Here is a 20,679-nt window from a genome sequence, read left to right as displayed (position 1 = left end):
GCAAAAAATACTCTTTTCCATGCTGACATATGTGGTAGTATAAGAACAGATTTAAAAATTTTTAAACTAATAAGAAGTAAGGCAAACTCTTTTATATAGCAAATAACATAGAGAGAAAATAGTTGTAGGCTTAGAGAAGAAGAAATTAAATTTATTTCTATAGAAACAGAACAAATGGAATAAAAATAATTTAGAATCTTTAGCACAAGGAAAACACAACCCAAGTGTAGTAAGTTTAGCACATGGGTTATTTTCTTCTTTTCCTTAAGATACTAGTGTTTCTTTGCCCCACAGTAAAGGGAGAATATAAATTATTTCCATGATTCAACATAATGTATGAACCACAAAAAGCTTTTTCATTCTTTATTAAGATCATTCTGTAGGCACTTACAGTATTTTCTTGTCCAAAGCCTTTACTGAAGGATTGAAAGGTTTCTAATGATGGTGAAGTGACTCTGATGAAATGGTCCCATGATTAAAATTTTTATACCAAAATCTTCATGTAACTCAGTAATTAATGTATATGTATGTATATATATATATATATATATATATATATATATATATATATACAGATATGTAACATGTAGGTAGTGGATCAAAAACACAATTACATTTCATTTAAAAGTGATTTTTAAAATTTGAACATTTGCTTAGAATGTTGTGATTACTGTTGCTTTCAGTAATTTTTGTATTTTGTTTAATACCAAAATTTAAATTTAAAAAAGCAATAGAAGACAACATAGGAATACCTTGTGATGGTCTAAGTAGGAGAGGCTTTTCCAAGCAGCATATAAACATAGGAGTCATAAAGATGATCTGTGACTTGCCCTACATCTGAAAACAAAAGTTTGATGCTAAGAGAAAGAAAAATAAAGTAAAAAGACAAATAACAAAATTAGAGAAATATTTACAGTACAATATATTGTTGTTGAATATCTTTACCCACATCCTTTCACAGTGATACAAACTTGTAAATGTATTTGGCAATATTTAATTGACTTGTCAAAAGAATCAGTGCACAGTGTAGATGTCGGGAACAGTTTTAGTGCTGTTTTCATGCTATTTTTAAAAAATCTAAATTCTGCAATAGGTGTTTCATGTTATGATTCAGCATCATCTCTGAGCTCAAACTATACTCGCAAAACCTCAGGGACAAGAAGTAGCATGGTTCAGGAGGAACCAACGTCATTTAAAAGCCAAATTAGTCAGCCCTTGAATAATTCTAACTTCTGTGCTGATTTCCAGTGGAGAAAATGAGAATACGCCTTCTTCACTGCCCTGCTCCACGGACAGTTTGGGAGACGGAATTGTTCTTTCCGCATTTGTTAAATCAGGGAATTTCTAAGATTCCTTCCAGCTCTAAAATTCTCTAGTTCTATGAATATCTCCATTATTATCATTACACCTCATTTTCCTTAAAGAATGCTAAATCAGTAGTCTCTTATCTTAGATCTATCTTTGTGAGAAAGAGTAAAGAAAAGTGAATTCAGTTTCTGCATGATTAATGCATCTGTCAAATTCTTTCCAAGTAGCAAATTAATTTATTGTGTTTTTTCATGAATGCAAATCAAAGCCGTGCAAACTATTGTGGTAAAACTTAGCAGTCCTTTTTCATAAATTAAAGCTAACTGATTTAATGTTAATGAAAGGAACTATATTCAAACACAAATTTTAATAACTTGGGTGGAAAGAAAATTTTAGACTTTATAAGCTTTTCCTTACATAAAATTCATGTAACTTGAACAGAAAGTCATTAAAATGTAATTTTCTATAGTGAAGCCTGTATTAATTACCTTGTATGAAACTCTGAAGAGTTCCTTAATAAATGTCTGGTCCTATGTGTCCCTGAGAAGAATTGTCTATTGATTAGTTAATTATCTCAGACCAAGGGCCCCAGATTCAGTTTCTGATGATCACTGTCTTACCTTTTTCCTTGTTTGAATATTCTCATCAAAACCAGAAATAAAAGGTTTCTTTCTTTTTCTTTTTCTTTTTTTACATAGGGAGTATTTTGCTTCTGTTCATCTTGATAGTACAAAGAGAACCAGTATAAATTTAATAGAATATTTTATAAGTTGTTGTTTCTTAGGACTTAATCCAAAACTCCATGCATATACGTATGTGTTTATATGTGTGAAAAGCATCTTTTTTAGTAGGATAAGATTTTAAGAATGATTTTAGAAACGCATCCTGTGAGCTTGATTCCCTCATACTTTTAAGATTATTAAATTCATTTCAATCGGATTGTAAGAAATAAAGCCATCTCCAAACTCACTGAGGTAACTATCCCACAAACCTCATTTTCTAGAATACTTATCCTGAAGAACATGAGACAATCAAAATCAGTATTTTCTTTTGCATTTGTATTATAACTGCATTTAATGCTTGTTTTTTTCATTCAGTTCAACTAGTAGAAATTTCAACTTTTTATATTGACTAAATAAACAAACTATAGGAGCTAATATATGCTTGTTTTTTAAAAGGAAAAATTTGCAGATGCTAAGTTTGGTTGCAAATATTTCATACTGGGATTTAGGAATTTTTGTATAATAATAAAAGTACCTGGTTTTTTTAATATTATAATTTGCAATATTCACTAAATTCAAAAGGTAGTGCCAGCTTAGATTTAATCTTCACTTAATTCTAGGGCTAATTATTTAAATTGAGAAAGGGAAATCGTTGACACACCCTATCTTATTTTTATGTCATACTTAAAATCATAAAAATCGGTAGAACGATGAAATTAAAACTGAAATACATCCAAAATCTTTTTGTCTCATCAGCTAAGAACCAGAGAAGTGCCAAGTATGAAGGAGCTCATGCTTGAGAAGGTCAGAGGGCCCAATTAGTTTATCTTCACTCCAGGGTTTTAGTTTAAGAAAAAAATGAACTCATTGAGGAGCACTATAGGCTTCCTGTGATGAACATATGTAATATTTTTCACCCACTTTTTAGTTTATGTTGGCTGCCTTAATATCTTCTTTCAAAATGTCAGCAGTGATTAGACTACATTATCGATAATTAATGTGAACTTTTATCTCAAAGCTAATTTTGAGTAATGCTAGAACAAAACACATGTCAATATATTAAAGATTGAAAGTTGAACAGATTGCTTTTGTATATAAAATATATTTTTTTCTCTTTTCAGTTCACCTTTCTTTTCAAATATCAATCCAATGTAAATGTTTGAGAAAGGTTAAATAACCTGTGAGAGAAGCCCCTCTTGAAGTTTGGTGGTATAGTTCCTAAAATTTTTTCAAAGATTGTGCTAGAGATCCTTGCATATTAAAATATTGGCCATTTCGGGAAGTTTAGGAAATATTTCCTCACGTACCTGGTCTAAGGTGATGTGGCTATGGTTGATACGCTATGTTTAATTCACATTTTAATGCCAATGCTCCATATCTTAAAGTTATCTTCATGTGGCATCATGTGTCCTGTTTCCTTCTTCTAAACAGGCTTTTTCCCAAGTTAAAACTTAGTCATTTAAAATTACTAAATAATATATTTCACCCCACAGGAATACTAGAGATTTATTAGACATTTGCCCCAAACATTGCTTCTGCCATGTTTAATTACACATCTAAATAAAGACCATACTCAGAATTGGGGTGTAACAACTCTTCATGTTGGATAATAAGCTTCAGAATATGATCTAGTCATACACAAAGGGCACCATAACTGGATACTGATATGAACAGTTCAAACAGCCAGGTAATTCAGTCACCTACAATTCAATTGCTTTTATTTGAATTAAAATTAAATTTTGAATATAACTGGTTTAGCTGTTGATTCAGCTGGGACAGTTCTGGCCAAGCAAGTAGGTTCTTTTTTACAAAGACAGTCATACTTCATCTCAGGTAGCTCACCCAACATTTGTTACAGATCACGTTGTCTATAATCCCCTTCAAAGAGTGCTCTAAACTTGCAACTAAGAGTCCTGCTGATAAACAGTGGACATCTAAGTCATGAGCATTAGGATCTGCTTTTCTGTAACACTGACTTTCCATCCTTTGCAAATTATTCTAACTCTGTAGAAATAATGGGTAGCCCTTTGGCACTGTGGCTCATTAGCTCAAGATCAATATTTTTGCTTCTATATTTTCTTCTCTCAATTCTCTGTTGACCAAAGAAATACAAACAACTGGTTGACTATTTGCAACTCTAGAAAGTGAAATGAGAATGATATATGATTAATTAAAATCTGCAGTTATTCATTAGAGGACTTGCTTTTGTTTTGATTATCATGATCCCAGTTTGTCAAAATGCTTTTAAAAAGGTAGTTTTACACACACACACACACACACACACACACACAAAGCAGGGAAGACTCAACATACTTAGCCAATTATAAATAAGCCATTTATAGTTTGTCCTTTCAAAATCCCCTTTTACGTTTTTTTTTAGGGCGAGTCATAAGTACCTTTGCGAATAATAATTATAATCTACATTTCTCCAACTTTAGTAAGTGTTTGGAGTAAGGAATATGAAACCAAATCTGACAAAATATATGGACTTTTGAAAACCTGATAGTACCATACTTCTGCTATACTCTACTTTCTTAGATTCAGTGCCTCTAAAATGTAAGTTTCTTTTCCTTATTTAAAAATTTTTTTCCCTCTAATTATGGAAACTCATCATGGACCATTGGGCTGAAAGTCAACGGCAGCTGGGTGGTGAACTGGCCCCTTGCCCAGATCTCAGAGTAAGACTAATTTGAAAACCCTTTACAAAATGCAGTCCAGAGCCTCGCGCTTAGAAGATCCTGCTCTAATCAACCATTGATCATAAAAGATTTCCTGTATTGACCTGAAAGCAAGTTTTTTCATCTTTCTGCTAGCTGAGGCACTTACTGAAAGTAAATGGATAACATCTAAAGTGAACATGCCAGATAAAGAGGGCAAAGTCTTCCATCCCTCCCCACAAGTGACATCTGACTCTGTCCAGTGGGCCTTCTGTAATCACGTGTGCTCGTAAGAATTTCTGTCTCCATCCATCATCTCTTGACCCACTTCATTGCTACCTATGAGGAACCTATGGTCAGCAAGATGTCCCTTCTACAGATACACTTGGCAACTCACTTAGGAAACTGTAGTCCAGGCTTGTGGAACAATGTGTGAGAATTCTCTTTGTGTCTGGAGATAACTTGGAGTGAATGCAGAGCAATGTTTATCCCCCTGGATATAACATCAGAAAGTTCCAGGTGACTCTGAAGTCTGCTCCCTCTGTGCTTTACTTGCCTGTAGGGTTTGAAAGGTTTCCACTAGTGCTGACTCTTTGTGACACTTCTCAATTTACTGTAGCTCAGAGGCCACATTCATTCCTCTCAAAGGCAAAGTGGGGCAAACTGATACTTTTTTCACTCAGAAGGGTCAGCATTTATGGGATGTACTCAGTCAGATTCTCAAATTCTCAAAATTGCATCAGAGAATGAAGGTTTCTTTTATACTATCCTCTGTGAGATTAAAGGAGGTCATTTAAACAAACTACTTCCCCAAAGTCCCTGTTTTGAATTATTGGAGAGAATGTGTACTATCTGGGGTCCTGGATCACTTAGCAAACATCAGAGGAATGATTTGAAGTCCATTTTGAGAAATATACTATCCAACTATACTGCCTTTTCCTTCAGCAAAAGAGATGTATCAAGGATCAATTTGGCTACAGACGTATCTGTTTTTGTTAAAATGCCTTTGGCCATTAAGTTATCCATAATAACTTTTGGTAAGGTCTAAGAAATTTATAATAATGTTAATGGAAAAATCATGATTCTGTATAGCATTTTCTCATCCATTTTATCTAAATGGCCAGAAGTGAGGATTTGCATAATTTTATCTGTTTTTTTTTCCTCCCATTTTTGTAATGATCTGAGTTTTTATATAGAAGGCATAAATTTGCTTTACCATTGGAGTTTGTTAAAATTGTATTTTGACTTTGCAGAGATAGTTGTATGTTTTCAACTTCTTTTAACAATGAAATTTCTTTAAAAATATTGACTGTTATGAGCTTAGAGGAACAGAAACATCACCCTGGACTCTATTAAAATTCATTTTTTTGGTTGATAGCTTGTTTTTTAATATTCAGTGGAGTTCATCTGTGTAGAGGATATAAGCCCTGTAACTGTCTCCTATACTCTCCTGTAAATGCTGTGGAAAGCAATGATTCACATCACCACCCAACACTGTTTAACCTTGATTTAAAATTGTAATCTAGTTTCTTTAAAAAAAAAAATCATTTGTGGTTTGTTTTTGTTTGTTTGTTTTTGCGGTACGCAGGCCTCTCACTGTTGTGGCCTCTCCTGTTGCGGAGCACAGGCTCCGGACGCGCAGGCCCAGCGGCCATGGCTCACGGGCCCAGCCACTCCGTGGCATGTGGGATCCTCCCAGACCGGGGCACGAACCCGTGTCCCCTGCATCGGCAGGCGGACTGTCAACCACTGCGCCACCAGGGAAGCCCTACAAGTAATATTAATACAGTGTTTTCTCTGTTGAATATTGTCATTCACCTGTTTTGCCATTATCACTTTCAATTATTTTTACATTCCCTAATAAGCAGGCAACACGCACAAGTCATCCATACGTTCATGAGCAAGTTCTCAATTTTGTTATCCAAAACATGAAAATAATTCTGGCTTGAGTTCTAAGTACAGTTATCACCTCACAGACGGTGTTGCTCTAAACTGATACTGTGTGTGAGTCTTTGAATCCATCTTTCTATCAAATTTTGTCCCTTATTAGGCATTCCACATGATAGTCATACCGAGTTTTGAATGCATGATTGAATGAATGAGTGATCCTAAAGGACAGAGGCAAAATCTTGAGTGCCCAATGTTTCATCAATTTCCAATTTGACTTCAAACTTCCCACTTGTTGTTAATGATGATGATGATTGACATTTTTGAGCGTTTATGTGCCAGGCACTTCTCTAAGCCCTTCACATTCAATCCTCACAATAACTCGGTCAAAAGAATATATGAGCTTGATCCACTATCATGTAATAAGCACCATGTGGTACAGAATCTTTTATGTCTTGTCTGTCTTATTCACTGCTTAACCCTTAGGGACCAGAGCAGTACCTGGCATATAGTAGGCACTCGAGAAGTAATAATTGAATGAAGTGATTTGCTGTTTAAACAATTTTTTGACCCTTAGGACTTTGGAGTTTTCTGAATATTCATAATTTGATTGTGATTTCTTATTATTAGTGGTAGTAACTTATTCTGTTATTGAAATTATTAACTCACTTTGTATAATACTCTAAAGTTTGTAAATACTTTCACATATAATCCCTTTTAATCTAAAGCAAACAATGACATGGTACTACTAGAAATGCTAAAATACAATGTCTCTACCTAATGGAAATTAAAATATTGCTATTTTTACAAAACTGCTATAGTTCAATTTCTTCAATGAACAGTAAGCTCTTCAATTAAATTAAGGATAATTAGGTTTTAAAAGAAGGGATTATCATATATCAGGTTTTTTTAATTGAAGGAAGGAAATACTAGGAAATATTTTCCCAGTTGCCTTGGAAACAGGAAATTCTTAATTGGAAATTTACTTAAAAACATGGAGAAGTAGCTGCAGAGCCGGTTCTTATGTTTGTGGCTCTAAAAAAGAATCGCACAATATTTTCAATGAATCAATAAAATGTCCTAGTATATAATTAAGATCAGAACCGATACGATCTAAAAGAAGCTTTACTCATGAAGAGCCGTGAGGATTTGCAGTACACACTGACTTGAGACAGTAATAGCCATGATTTGTTCAGCTCATTCTAACTACAGAGGGACCAGTTCACATAAAACTCAGGGAGTGCTCAGCACTGTGGTGCTAGAGGAGGGTTACATTTTGTAGAACCTTTACTGTGTGTCTTTAAATTAAACTTTAAAATGTTATGATGTGTTGGGAATCCCCTGGCAGTCCAGTGGTTAGAACTCTGAGCTTTCACTGCCGAGGGCCCGCCAGGGTTCAATCCCTGGTTGGGGAACTAAGATCCCACAAGCCGCGCAGCACAGGGCAAAAAAAAGGATGTGTTAAAGGCCAAACACAATTTTATAACCAGAATACAATGATCATTTGTATTTAAACATTGACATCTGTAGTTGTCACTGGTTTCTAGTAGGTGAAGGGAAACATTTCTTTAAACTCTCAGACAAATACAGTCCATTTGTCATTCCGGTCCATTTGTCATTCCGGTGTCTTCAGCACTTGAAGTATTTCAATTTTTGTTCAACAATATAACCTTTGGAGATTTGCCTAATAATGACTTCAGTTGTGCTGGCCTTCCAACAGATAAATTAAAGTGGAAATGCATATTTTCTAATAATTCATCCAGCCCTAGTTGCATATTGGCAAGGGTGGCCACACTAAATGTTAAATTAAGTCTGCACAACAGCTAGAGTCTATGCAACATCAAAGTTTCCCAAAGTCCCTTTCTTAATTGTGTGAAGGGTAGCCAGGGCTCTGATCAGTAGTATGTAGCTATATACAATCAGAGGGAAAACATTTAAACATCCCAGCATGGTATTTCCATTTAAATCTGATTACAGTGAAGTAAAGCTGTAGCCATTAAAGGTCTAGAAGAACTACAATTATAAGCCGTAAAAGAAGACAGATAGTAAATGAGGTAGTAAAAACATTTCAGCAGGGCAAACAGTTAACAGCGCTCCTTTAAGTCTTCCTGAAGCAGGTTGTGCAATTCACTACAGACCCTGAACCATTCCCTGAGCTCCACTTACACCCGCAATTAACCTTTCACACCTAATGAAGCTGTTTTCTTGGGAAATTAAAATATATAGTGGTGCCTGCTCTTACACAGACTTGGGAGGAGAGCATTTCAAAATGAATGACTTATCTGAGGCTTTGTTCAAATGTAAAATGGAAGTGCTATGTTTGTATATAAAATGAGGCAATTTCATTTGATATGCAGTATTTTATTACTGTACTTATTAATTGTTCTGCATAATTGTAAAAAAACCCCACACATCCGTAATTTTATGATTAGATTGTTACTGCTGGCGTCTACTAATACCATTTCACTTCCATTAGGAAAAGCTAGAGTTTTACTAAAGATAACTAAATTCCTGATGTTTCTCCTTGGTGGTTTTGCAAATTTAGTGGTTTTAGAAAGATATATTTACGATTTAAATATTTAGCTGTTACTCATTTCCATCGCTTCCTCTTTAGGGCATGCCTGCACATGTTTATTGAGAAACAAAGTTCTTAAACTTAGGAGGAAAATATTGTTTTTATCCAAGGTCCTGGGTAAAGGCCTGATTTCGGTGCATCTTCTACTTTTACTAAATACCTCTGGTAGCTCTTAGCATCCAAACCAGTAACAACTAAACTGTGCCCATGTGCGGAAAGAAATCTGCATGGTCCCAAAGAAGTCTGCTTCCTTCCCAGCTTGTCCTGCCCTGGGTGAACCAGAGCAGCCACTGGTGATGTTCCCCATTATCGAGCACCCGTTCAAAATGCCAAGAGGCCATGGAAAATGGAATAGGAAACAGAAGATGGCACTTTCTTTCTTATGAGGTTTATAATTCATATTTAAATCATCTAAATGTCATAGTGTCTGGTATTTAAGAACTAAAAGTGAAAAAAAGGTAAAGCTTATAATAAATATTTAAACCCCAGCATTTTTATTGAATCTACTGGCATATTTTGATGTAAATTTTGCTAGCCTGCAGCGTCTGTGCATCATCTTGACATGGTAAATGAAATTCCTTTAGAACACCAGTCTAAAATAATGAATTGTTCCCCCAGTTATTTGTATTGCTTTGATAACAAGGAACTATACTAGGCCTAGAGAACACAATAAGTGGATTTCACCAGATAATTTGTGTGACTTTTTGAAAAATGATCTTCTGGACTGACCCTATTTTAATGGAACTCTAATGGCACGGGGGTGTGCCACTGTACTGCCTCCTACCAGGAGGAGGCACCTTCTCCTAGGGCACGGGGAGTGTGGGGTCATCGGCAGAAAACCTCTCACCGGGAAAAAGTTCCTCGGGAAATCTCAACCAGGAGGGAGCGTTTGCGTCAAAGGGCTATATGGAGAACTTACTTCTAAGTTGCTTTTTTTTTTTTTTTTTTTTTTTTGCGGTACGCGGGCCTCTCACTGTTGTGGCCTCTCCCATTGCGGAGCGCAGGCTCCGGACGCGCAGGCTCAGCGGCCATGGCTCACGGGCCCAGCCGCTCCGCGGCATGTGGGATCTTCCCAGACCGGGGCACGAACCCGTGTCCCCTGCATCGGCAGGCGGACTCTCAACCACTGCGCCACCAGGGAAGCCCTGCTTTTATTTTATTGATACATTTTTTTTTAATCCAGGGAAGATCTCAAGCTACCTTTATTTCTTCATTGTCATTGTGAAAATGAACCAAGACCAACCCAATTACAAGCAAAGATTATTTATTCAGAACTTGCCATATAGCAAGGGAGTCATCCACCATCGCTTGCTTGCACTGTGGCAGAGTGCAAATGTGTGGGAACATTTTATAATGGAAAAAAGAGAAAGCTTCAAGTATATGCTTATTGGAGGCTGTCGGCACCAGAACGCTGGAAAGCTGGCGGCAGGCTAACTAGAAGCGGGGTATTCTATGTGATTGGTGAGGGGGTGCATATTTCCCTGTCTCTGGTTGGTCCTAAGTTGGAAGCAGGGACAGACATTAGGGAAGCTGTCGGTTATTAATGAAGTCCTGGCTGTTTGGGGCCCATTGTTATGGGATAATTGTTTGACTCCCTGGGTTGTTACTAGAGATGGCAGTCTGACTCCTACAAGCCTGACATAGCAGGCTGGCTTCTTGGGCTGGTTATTATAGATAAGAGACTGGTTTCCTGTGCAGGTTGCTACAGCCTGTGGGCCAGAGTTCTGTTTTTATATATGGTCTGGCCATTGTCTGTTTGTATCCTCGGTCTCTCACCAGCATATAACTGTTACATTTTGGGGGAGAAGGGGAGCAATGTTGTCTTTCTTTAAAGAGCTACTGACTTGACTTTTCTTTTTCTCAATTAAGAAAATTAGATTCCTTAGCTGAAAGGTAATGATAGAAATTAATTTCTCTCTCTCTTTTTTCATGAGTCTTCCACACACTAGACAATTTAAGAAGACAGGGTTCTTGTCTCTCCTGTTTACTCTTGTGTCCAGGGCCTCTTATAGGTTGAAGGAGGACCTAACAATTTCTGGGTTGTTGTTGCTGTGTTTTAAGGTTCTCCATATATTAAAATATGAAGAAATTCAAGCATAGTAATAAAAACTTACACTTAACAATTTGACACAAGGCGTGCACACACACACACACACACACAGGGTTATTATGATTATTGTGCTGTTTGTAATTAAATTACAGGATTTAAAATGCAGAAGAACTCATGGTGTGCCACCAGCTGTGTGGTCCAGTGAAGGACTCAAGCTTAAATTTGAGTGAAAGCATCATTTGGCCCATTAAGACAATAAGACCTGGGCAAGTGGCCCTCTGAGCGACCTCTGTGAGTACACATGGTGGACACTCAAATATCACTGCCTGGAGGAAAGCAGGGTTTCCCGCATACATATTGCCATTTATACAGAATCTGAAAATTCAGTTGATTGTTCAGTTTTCATAGGAAAGGACAAAAAGCTGTCAAATTAAAAATAAGCATGATTTGTAATTTTAGTGTTAAATTAAGGACTGAAATATGGTTTATGATTATTTTCAACTGAATGTGTTTCTAAGCTTACACCTCATTAGTAAACCCAGACTTCACATTCACATACCCCGAAATACAAAGATACAGTGACAGTTTAGGCTTCGCATAGAATTTCCTGTTTGGGCCACTTAAACTGTTTACTTCTCTCTTGGCCCTGTATCTTCTGTATGGAAAACAATGTTTGCAGCCACATGTAAGTGGGAAAGTGGTGTTTCTCAGGGCTCCTTTGGACGAGGTCATGCCGCAGTTTAATGAATAGCATGATTTCATATTTGGATGCTGTGATCACTGGAATGAGTATAAGTGATCTCTGTTCACATTAAAAGAGACGTACATTATTTGTCATATTTGCTGTCTCTGGATAAGATGGTACCAAAGATGAAATAACAAAAGGTTGTAAATTTTGCCAGGAGTGTGCCAGGAGATCTGTGGAAGCTTAAGGTCTGTCTGTGCTGAACTTTCACTTAGCACAACCACGGTCTCTGATGTTTTGTAAATAATATACTTCGGCTCCCTCCCTTACAGAAATAACAAACTCATTATTTCTCACAGCATCATAAGTGGTTAAAACATCTATTTTGGACACTTCAGAAGTCCATATGTGCTCTTCAAAGGTCAAGAAAGTAAATTTTACTTAAATTTGAACCTTTGAACTTATGTTATCTCTAAGAAACTCAGGATAATTATTAATATCCTGAAAGAGTAGTTTACTTAACATCAACCCTTCAAAGGTAAATATGTAAGATTATCAGCCTAGCCAGTGATGACTGTAACTTTTTAATCCCTTCCCTCTCTCCATAAATACCTCCTCTTCTGTTTTCAAATGTACTTGAAACTCCTTTTATCTTTAAAAAATATATTTGTACTCAGATAATCATGTGCATTCACGTACATTTCATCTGACCCTGCTGCTTCCCCTACGAACCAGCTTACTTACCTCTTTCCATTGACAAACACCTTGCACATGAGACTTATGTCTGTTGGCCACACTCCCTCTCACTGCATTCCCTGCTTACCTGTCAGGCTTCCATCCTCAGTTAAGTATGGAAATGACTCAAGGATCACCAGAATCTTCCTTGAGGAAATCCAAAGGCCTCTTTGGCAAGCCTCACATGCTGGCCCCTTAGGTACTCTTTGCAGACGCTTTGACCTCTCTCCTCCCTTGACTTCCACAGCACTGCGCTAGGCCAGTCGAACTTCCTCTTACAGTGTCCATTCCCCGCACTGACATTTCCTTCTGTTCATGAATCTCTAGAGGTCCGTTCTTGCCAGGTCATATTTGAGACTTACCTAGAATAAATTGACCCACAGGAATGAAATAATTCAATGCCACCTTGTATAGGATGAGATCCAAAAGTGAGGCCTTCCTCTAAGAGCAGCACATGGAGAAGATGTCTGTGAGAGCTCAGGGACTGGTTCAGCTCAATTCACAGTCAAGTCTCCAAGACCTTAGGGAAGGGAAACTGGTGACCTCTTCTCAAAGCAAGCAGTCTGGCCTTGTGGTTTAGTATGGGGATTTGGCACATTTTATTTTACTCAAAAACCAAAACTAGATAAAATGATTCCTGTGTAGCTGTGATAAACCAGGGTATCTGGTTGAGCCATTGCTTGTATAAACTTAGGAAAGGCTTTACTATTCCTGAACATCTTACCAAATGTTCCTGTCAATCAATGGACAAAACAATGTAACAAAACAATATTCTTTCAATTACTTATGATAACTAGAGATCACTTTTGTGTAGATATTCTACTGATAATACTAATGGTCCTTTTCTTATATTTAAGACATCAGCTAAATTTCTACAAGTCATCTTTCTTCTATGTGCATCCACACCTCTATCCCTGGGGTACTTTCTTACTTCTTAAAAGCAATTTAAGAGAATGAAAAGACAGAATACAGATTGGGAGAAAATATTTTCCAAACATATACAGTGTCTCCTACATACGAACCTTCAGGTTGCGAACTGTCAAAGATTTGAACGTGGGCCTCCCTGGTGGCGCAAGTGGTTGAGAGTCCGCCTGCCGATGCAAGGGATACGGGTTCGTGCCCCGGTCTGGGAGGATCCCATATGCCGCGGAGCGGCTGGGCCCGTGAGCCATGGCCGCTGAGCCTGCGCGTCCGGAGCCTGCGCGTCCGGAGCCTGTGCTCCGCGACGGGGGAGGCCACAACAGTGAGAGGCCCGCATACCGGAAAAAAAAAAAAAAAAAAAAAGATTTGAACGTGCGTTCACATGTCCAATCACATAATTAGTTTACATGTCTGGCGTACATTGTCATGTGCTTGCATCCTCTACAAGTGGTTGTGCTTTTGTGTACTTTACTGTACAGTACTGTATAGAGTACAGTAGTACATTATCTTTATTTCAAGCCCAGGATGTCAGGAAGCAAACATAAAAGCAGCAGTGTTGTAGCTGTACTACTATACTTTTCAAGGTACTGTACTGTAAGATTGAAAATGTTTTCTTTATTTTTTGTGTTTTTTGTGTATTATTTGTGTGAAAAGTATTTTAAATCTATTACAGTACAGTACTTATATAGCTGATTGTGTTAGTTGGGTACCTAGGCTAACTTTGTTGGACTTACAAACACTCTCTCAGAATGAAACTCGTTCATATGTAGGGAGCTTACAGTATCTGAAATGAAAAAGGACTGGTATCCAAAATGTAAAAGAAATCTCTTAAAAAACAACAATAAGAAAACAAACAAGAAAGTTAAAAATGGGCAAAAGATCTGAACGGATACCTCACCTAAGAAGATTTACATATGACAAATAAGCATATGAGAAGGTGCTCAACATCATATGTTATTAGGGAATTACAAATTAAAACAACCATGAGATACAGCTACATGGCTAAAATCTAGAACCTGACAACACCAAATGCTGACAAAGATGTGGTGCAACAGGAATTCTCATTCATTGCTGGTGGGAATACAAAATAGCACAGCCACTTTGGAAGACAGTTTGACACTTTCTTACAAAGCTAAGACATCGAGTTAATGTGATCCAACAATTGTGCTCCTAGGTATTTGGGAATTGAAAACTTATGTCCACACAAAAACTTGCACATGGGTGTTTATGGCAGCTTTATTCATAATTGCCAAAAACTGGAAGCAATCAAGATGTCCTTCAATAGGGGAACGGATAGACAAACTGTAGTACATTGATACAATGGAATATTATTTAGCAATAAAAAGGAATGAGCCACCGAGCCAAAAGAAAGATATGGTGGAACTTAAAGGCATATTGCTAAGTGAAATAAGACAATCTGAAAAGACTACATAGTGTATGATTCCAACCATATTACATTCTGGAAAAGGCAAAACTATAGAGATATTAAAAAATGATCAGTGATAACCAGAGGCTCAGGAGAAGGGGAGGGATAAATTGGTAAAGCACAGGGCATTTTTAGGGCAGTGAAACTATTCTGTATGATACTTTCATGGTGAGTATATGACAGTATGCTTTTGTTGAAACCTATAGAACTTTGTGTACAGCACGAAGTGTGAACCCCAATGTATACTATGGACCTTACTTAATAATCATGTATCAATATTTGTTCAATTTTTCTGTAAACCTAAAGCTGCTCTAATTTTTTTTAAAAACCTTAATATACTGACTTTTGTTACACACACACACACACACAAAACTGAAAATTCTTTATACTTTTAGAACATGTGTTCAGACATAGAAAGGTGTGCAGTCATATCCACAACTGATTGTGATGTTTTGTCACACACTGATTTGATTGTCCAACGTCAGTCAGTTAATTTTGTTAGATCCTTGCTCTTCTTCATGTGTACAGTTCGTATGTCCAAGGTAAGAAATTTTTTTAAAAATATATGTGTATAACTGAATCACTTTGCTGTACAGCAGTAATTAACACAACATTGTAAATCAACTATACTTCAATTTAAAAAAATATTTTAAGTAAAAGGTAAACTACTTCCAATAAGCAGCTAAATGTTTGATTGCTGAATGTAAAACAATGCTAGGCCACCACTGTTGCCATCCCAGAAATATGTAACCAAACATTTAAGTGGGTTTTTTTTTCTGTTTTTCCAGGCCTTGCAATTGCCAGTGCCCTAATAGATATTTCACAACAGAAGCCTTCAGATAGTAAAGACAAGACTTCAGGAGTCCGAAATCGAAAACACCACCTCTCAACACGTCAAGGAACGTGTGTCTGAGAAACAGAAACTGCTCCTGGAGGTTCTGTAATGTTTGACTTTGTAAATGGCTTCCATTAAGGCTGGTCTGTGGCCTCGATTTTTATGGAGGCAAATCTCTGTATGGTCCCAGGGCCCAGATACAGTTCCCTGCAAATGGGCAATGACCCAAGTGGCCAAAGAATGTTCATGAGTTTTATCAAAGTAACAGTATTGATGGTCACAGGTGATAAAGTTAGTTTTTAAGGCTATCTTAGGCTTATCACAGATAACATTACTCTGAAAAAAAAATGTATATCGTTTCTTAATGCAGATGAAAAATATGTAATTCGTATAAACCAAACTGTTTATATCCCAAGACTTTAAAGAAAGACATTTTATAATGCCTGAATGATGAGAATTGTACAGTTTTTGCCTCATAAGCAAACTTAAGTCACTTGTATACGAACAGGAAATGAACAAATTGCAATGGCTTTAAATGCTATTTTATCTCATGTAAACGTAAAAGCAGGATTTTGATTTAGTAGGATGTAAGCAATGTATTTAAATATTTCACAGGACCTTATCATGTCCAAACTCAGTTTTCAAATGTGACTATTTTCCACCTAACTGGAATGCAGACCAAAATGAGTCCATTTGGATGGATGGTATATGCAACTTCACAGGAGGTTTATTAGAATTCTGAGTGAAGAGGACATTGCTGTCGTCCATGCCAACTGCCTAACTCATTATCAGAGCTGATAGAGCATAGAAAAGCCTGTCCAGCAATCAATTTTTGCCCTCCTCAAACCAGCCTCCAATATCACAAAGCTAAAGAGAGCTGAAATAGTTCTTTTACAGTGTGCAAGCTTCTGCTCTAATATGGTAATTTTTTAATTGCCTAGGAATCATTGGATCAGACCTAAATGATCCATCTGCATTTTTATAAGAACAGATCATGTTCTTTTGGCCTTCCTCTCCTAGCGGCTAGATTTTATCTACTTCTCACAAACGTTATGAAAAGCATTTTAGAGACAGCACCTCCTCCAAGTCATAATATGACCCAGGTTCCTTCCTGCCAACTATTTCACTTAGAATACAAGTAGAGAAGAGCATTTGCTGGCAAGCATCTACAGTATTCCTGTTTCTAACACAAGCACATTGGTGTCATGAGAGAGTCTCCAGTTTAAGAAATAAAATAAGTTCATTGTTGCCCACATTTAGCATATTGTTAATGATTCAAAAATCTGAATTACAGCAGAAAGGAAAAATGATAGAAGACAGCTTTCACATTGGAACATAGAATCATTTGTGTCCTAATTTTGACAACAGTTCACTGGAACTCGGTAGATTAACAGATCTTGTTTGGAATTGCAGTTTCTTAACTTCAAGGGAACTACAGAATATATGTAGAGAACAGTGACAGAGATATCCAAAACCGCTTTATACAATATAGTTTTGTTCAATATGAAAGTCATTTAACTATAATTGATGTTTAGTACTATCTATGTACTTATCATGTTCTTTGGATTTCTGGAAGGTAATGACACTTTACTGTTTACAGCTAATGCATAGTTACTTGCATGCTATGGTTGTGCAGTAGCAGAATACGACCCTATTGTGATATTAAATGTTTATTTCACAATGCCATTTAGACATAGCCAACTTAATTTGATGGGAACGAATGTAATATATAACAGGAATGATCATACAATATGTAGTTGCATCATATATAAGATTGCTAGGTTGCATCTAACCATGACTATGTCATTGTTTTGATAATTAGGCATTTATGAATTAGAGTATATATTCCTTATGTTGGCATGACAATTTTGCTATTTTCCATGCGTTAAAAATAAGACTAATTCTTAGATCCATTTAATCTATAGCCTATGGGGTTTTGGGGGGGCAGGGAGTACAGCTGGTTGTTTTTACCCCCCTATGAGATTTTCTCTCTCTCTCAAAAAGAAAATTGAGCGAAGTTTGTAAATGTCTCCTGAAAACAATCAAGCAATTTTATTAGCTTTTTGGGGGGCCCTTTAAATGTTGATTTTTTTTCTCCTGGAAAAATAAATTGACAAAACTGGTGAATACAAAAATATAATCATTTAAAAATAAAATGATTGCCCAATTTGTTTAGTACTCTGTAACAATTGTCGTGAGAGAAAGCATATATAACAAAAATACGGAAACATACAGAGTTGTATGTAAAATCTATTTCAGCTATGTTTTTAGAGAGGCTAAGTAAATAGGATTACTGTGAAAGAATTGTCAAGCCTCATTCACCTCGAATCCCATCAGGTTCTTAAAATTCAGAAATTTGAATTTCAGACAATTATGGGACATAACGCAATGTTAAGTTAAAGTCATACTAAACCTTTCTGGGCCAAATATTGCTAACTCTGTGACTAATTATGCAATATCGTCTCGACTTTTCAAAGCTTTTTACTGGCAATAAAACTCTTCACCCTCAGGTGAAGTGGATTGAAAAGACGTTAGGGATAATCACTTTGAATCTGTGTCATGTTCTTTTTTTCCCTACATTCCAAACACTTTTAATTTGGAAGCTTCTTTTTTTTTTTTTAATCAAACCACAAGTATATGCAGATACTCTTCAAGAAGTTAGGCATTAAATGACTGATTCTCTTGAAAACTCATCTTAATGGAATTATGTACATTTCAGTTTAGAATGACTTTGAAAAATTCTTTAGATTTTAGGGTTTCTTATTCTTCCAACTATGAAAAATTTTGGTTAAGTAGAATGGAGTTTTAAAAATTAACCTGGGGACACTATTTTGACAGTTAGAGAATTCTCATTGAAAAAAGATGCACATGCTTACAGATCAATTTAATACATTTTAAGAGGATTGGGATTTTCATAATTGCTTTTAAATGAAAATTTATTTAGTGATACACATAGAAGGAAAATGTATGCCATATACTACTGTGTTATGTTCAATAGGAAAACTTCAAGTAGAATATATTTCAACCTGTAATCGCTACTTGCTGTGCTTCTCAATATCTCATTTTCTCTGAGTTCCAGTAAGACAGCAGTGACTACCTGGCTTTGTGTCGCTGCAGGGTCATTTAGAGTGCAGACTGGTGGCTGGACCTGAGAACAGATGTTGCAACCAGCTTTGAGCTGTGTGGTGCTGGCACGTTTTAACCTTTTGAAGCCTCAGACTTTCCGTCTGTGAGGGAAGGTACCGGTGCCCACCTTGCAGAGCTGTTGTGAGCCTAGAAGCTAATAGACATAAAGCTTCCACGACGGGCCCTCAGTGCAGTGTAGCTGGTATTAACAATCACGGGGCCACCAGGCTGCTCTTTTTCTACCGATTGTTTTATGAATTCATCTACTAATTTTTCATTCATCTTTTCACCATAGGTAAAAGCCAAGTAGGTGTTTGCAAATGAAGATTTCATAAAAACTTAAGTTCCTATATTTGTAGGATATAGAGATTTCTAAAAAACCACTTGGATATTTTGGTCAATAGCGGCTCTAACTCTTTCAAAATATATACAGTTTTAGTAAAACATTTTTTAAATGACTGCTTGGTGACATTTAGACAGAAACATCAATTGTCACTTTCTCATCAAAATTCGGCAAGAAGGATCAATCCTTACGTTTGGTTGTCATACGTGATGCATCTTTTTTTCATTGAACATAAAGCTATGATTTGAAAAGTGTTTCATGTAAAAAGGTTTAAAAAATTAAAACTGATCAAATGAACTAATTCTACCCATGTAGACTTAAAAAAAATATCAGCTTCCAAAGACCATTTGCTATTTTACTAAGGTGAGTTTGGAACTTACTTGATCATAAGACTACCTGGGTCAGTGCAGATTCCTACCTCTGCCTCTAGAGATTAAGATACGAAAGGACTTGATGAACCCTGGAGATTCATGTGCTTAATAAGCACCTCGGTGATTCTTATGATTAGTCAAATTAAGGAGACATTGCACTTGGCCAAAGAGCTGCCTTTATTTACAGTTAGAAGAATTTCTTTAAATAACGAAATTATCGAAGTCAAAATGCTTTAAATAATTTTCCAAGGAATACAAGCCATCTGGTTGGTGTTACAGCAGTGTTTTCATTACAGTGTACATTTAACATTTTAGTTTTATCAAATTTTTTAAATGAATGAGAACCATCTCAGTATATATGTATGTAGGTGTGCATGCCAGTGTTAAAACAGATTGTGTGAAAGTTCAAACCTGCTTTAAAAAGCCAACATTTTATGATATAGTATGCTATTGATCAGGAGTTTAATTACTGAAATAAAAACATTGGATCTTCCAACCCCCATTGCCAAATGCAGTTTTGTTATATATATGTTTTACCCTCCCAAGATCATCCAGGAAAAAGCATGCAACTGTGGAAAAAGCCCACCTGCCATCTAGGACTTGGTTATAAAATTTGGTTCTTGAATTCCACATTCAAAATCCATTTTTCTCTCTTCACCTGATTTTTCTTAGCCTTTTCTACACATTCTCTTTGAATTACATGCTGAGCACTTTGACTGTTCCTGAGAATGGAAGCAAAACTCACAAGAGCCTAAGTGGCCAGGATTCCAGCCAAAACTGAGGGTCTCTGCCCTGACCATGTGTTTACATACGTTGTCCTTACTTACAATGAAAGTCCTCTTTCTGAGACTGGTGCAGCCATGGCACGGCTGAGGAGTTTTCTAAGAAAAGTCTGCTTGTTCTTTGGCAAAAGCTTTGGGTTTAGTCCCCACGTTGCCCTCTGGGTCCTGGCCTGTGTCAGTGCTACTGCTCTTCTGGGCCTCAGTCCAGTGTCACTGAGGCAAAACTGCCAGGATGATCCAAACACCTCTCTTCTCT

At 36.6% G+C, this 20,679-nt stretch overlaps 1 protein-coding gene across 1 annotated transcript in view; it reads left to right on the top strand.

The window, feature by feature from the left end:
* The window catches only part of ATRNL1 (attractin like 1), a 730,282-nt gene extending 714,403 nt beyond the window's left edge, over positions 1–15,879 (top strand). Inside the window, exon 29 of the mRNA XM_060100355.1 lies at positions 15,755–15,879. Coding sequence (XP_059956338.1) covers positions 15,755–15,879 — 125 coding nt within the window. The remainder of the gene's footprint in view (positions 1–15,754) is intronic.
* Positions 15,880–20,679: the final 4,800 nt, after the last annotated feature.

Source organism: Mesoplodon densirostris, chromosome 1, assembly GCF_025265405.1.
Source record: "Mesoplodon densirostris isolate mMesDen1 chromosome 1, mMesDen1 primary haplotype, whole genome shotgun sequence".
NCBI classification, from domain to species: domain Eukaryota; kingdom Metazoa; phylum Chordata; class Mammalia; order Artiodactyla; family Ziphiidae; genus Mesoplodon; species Mesoplodon densirostris.
Note: the sequence above shows the minus strand (reverse complement) of the source record. Positions and strands in the feature narration are given on the sequence as shown.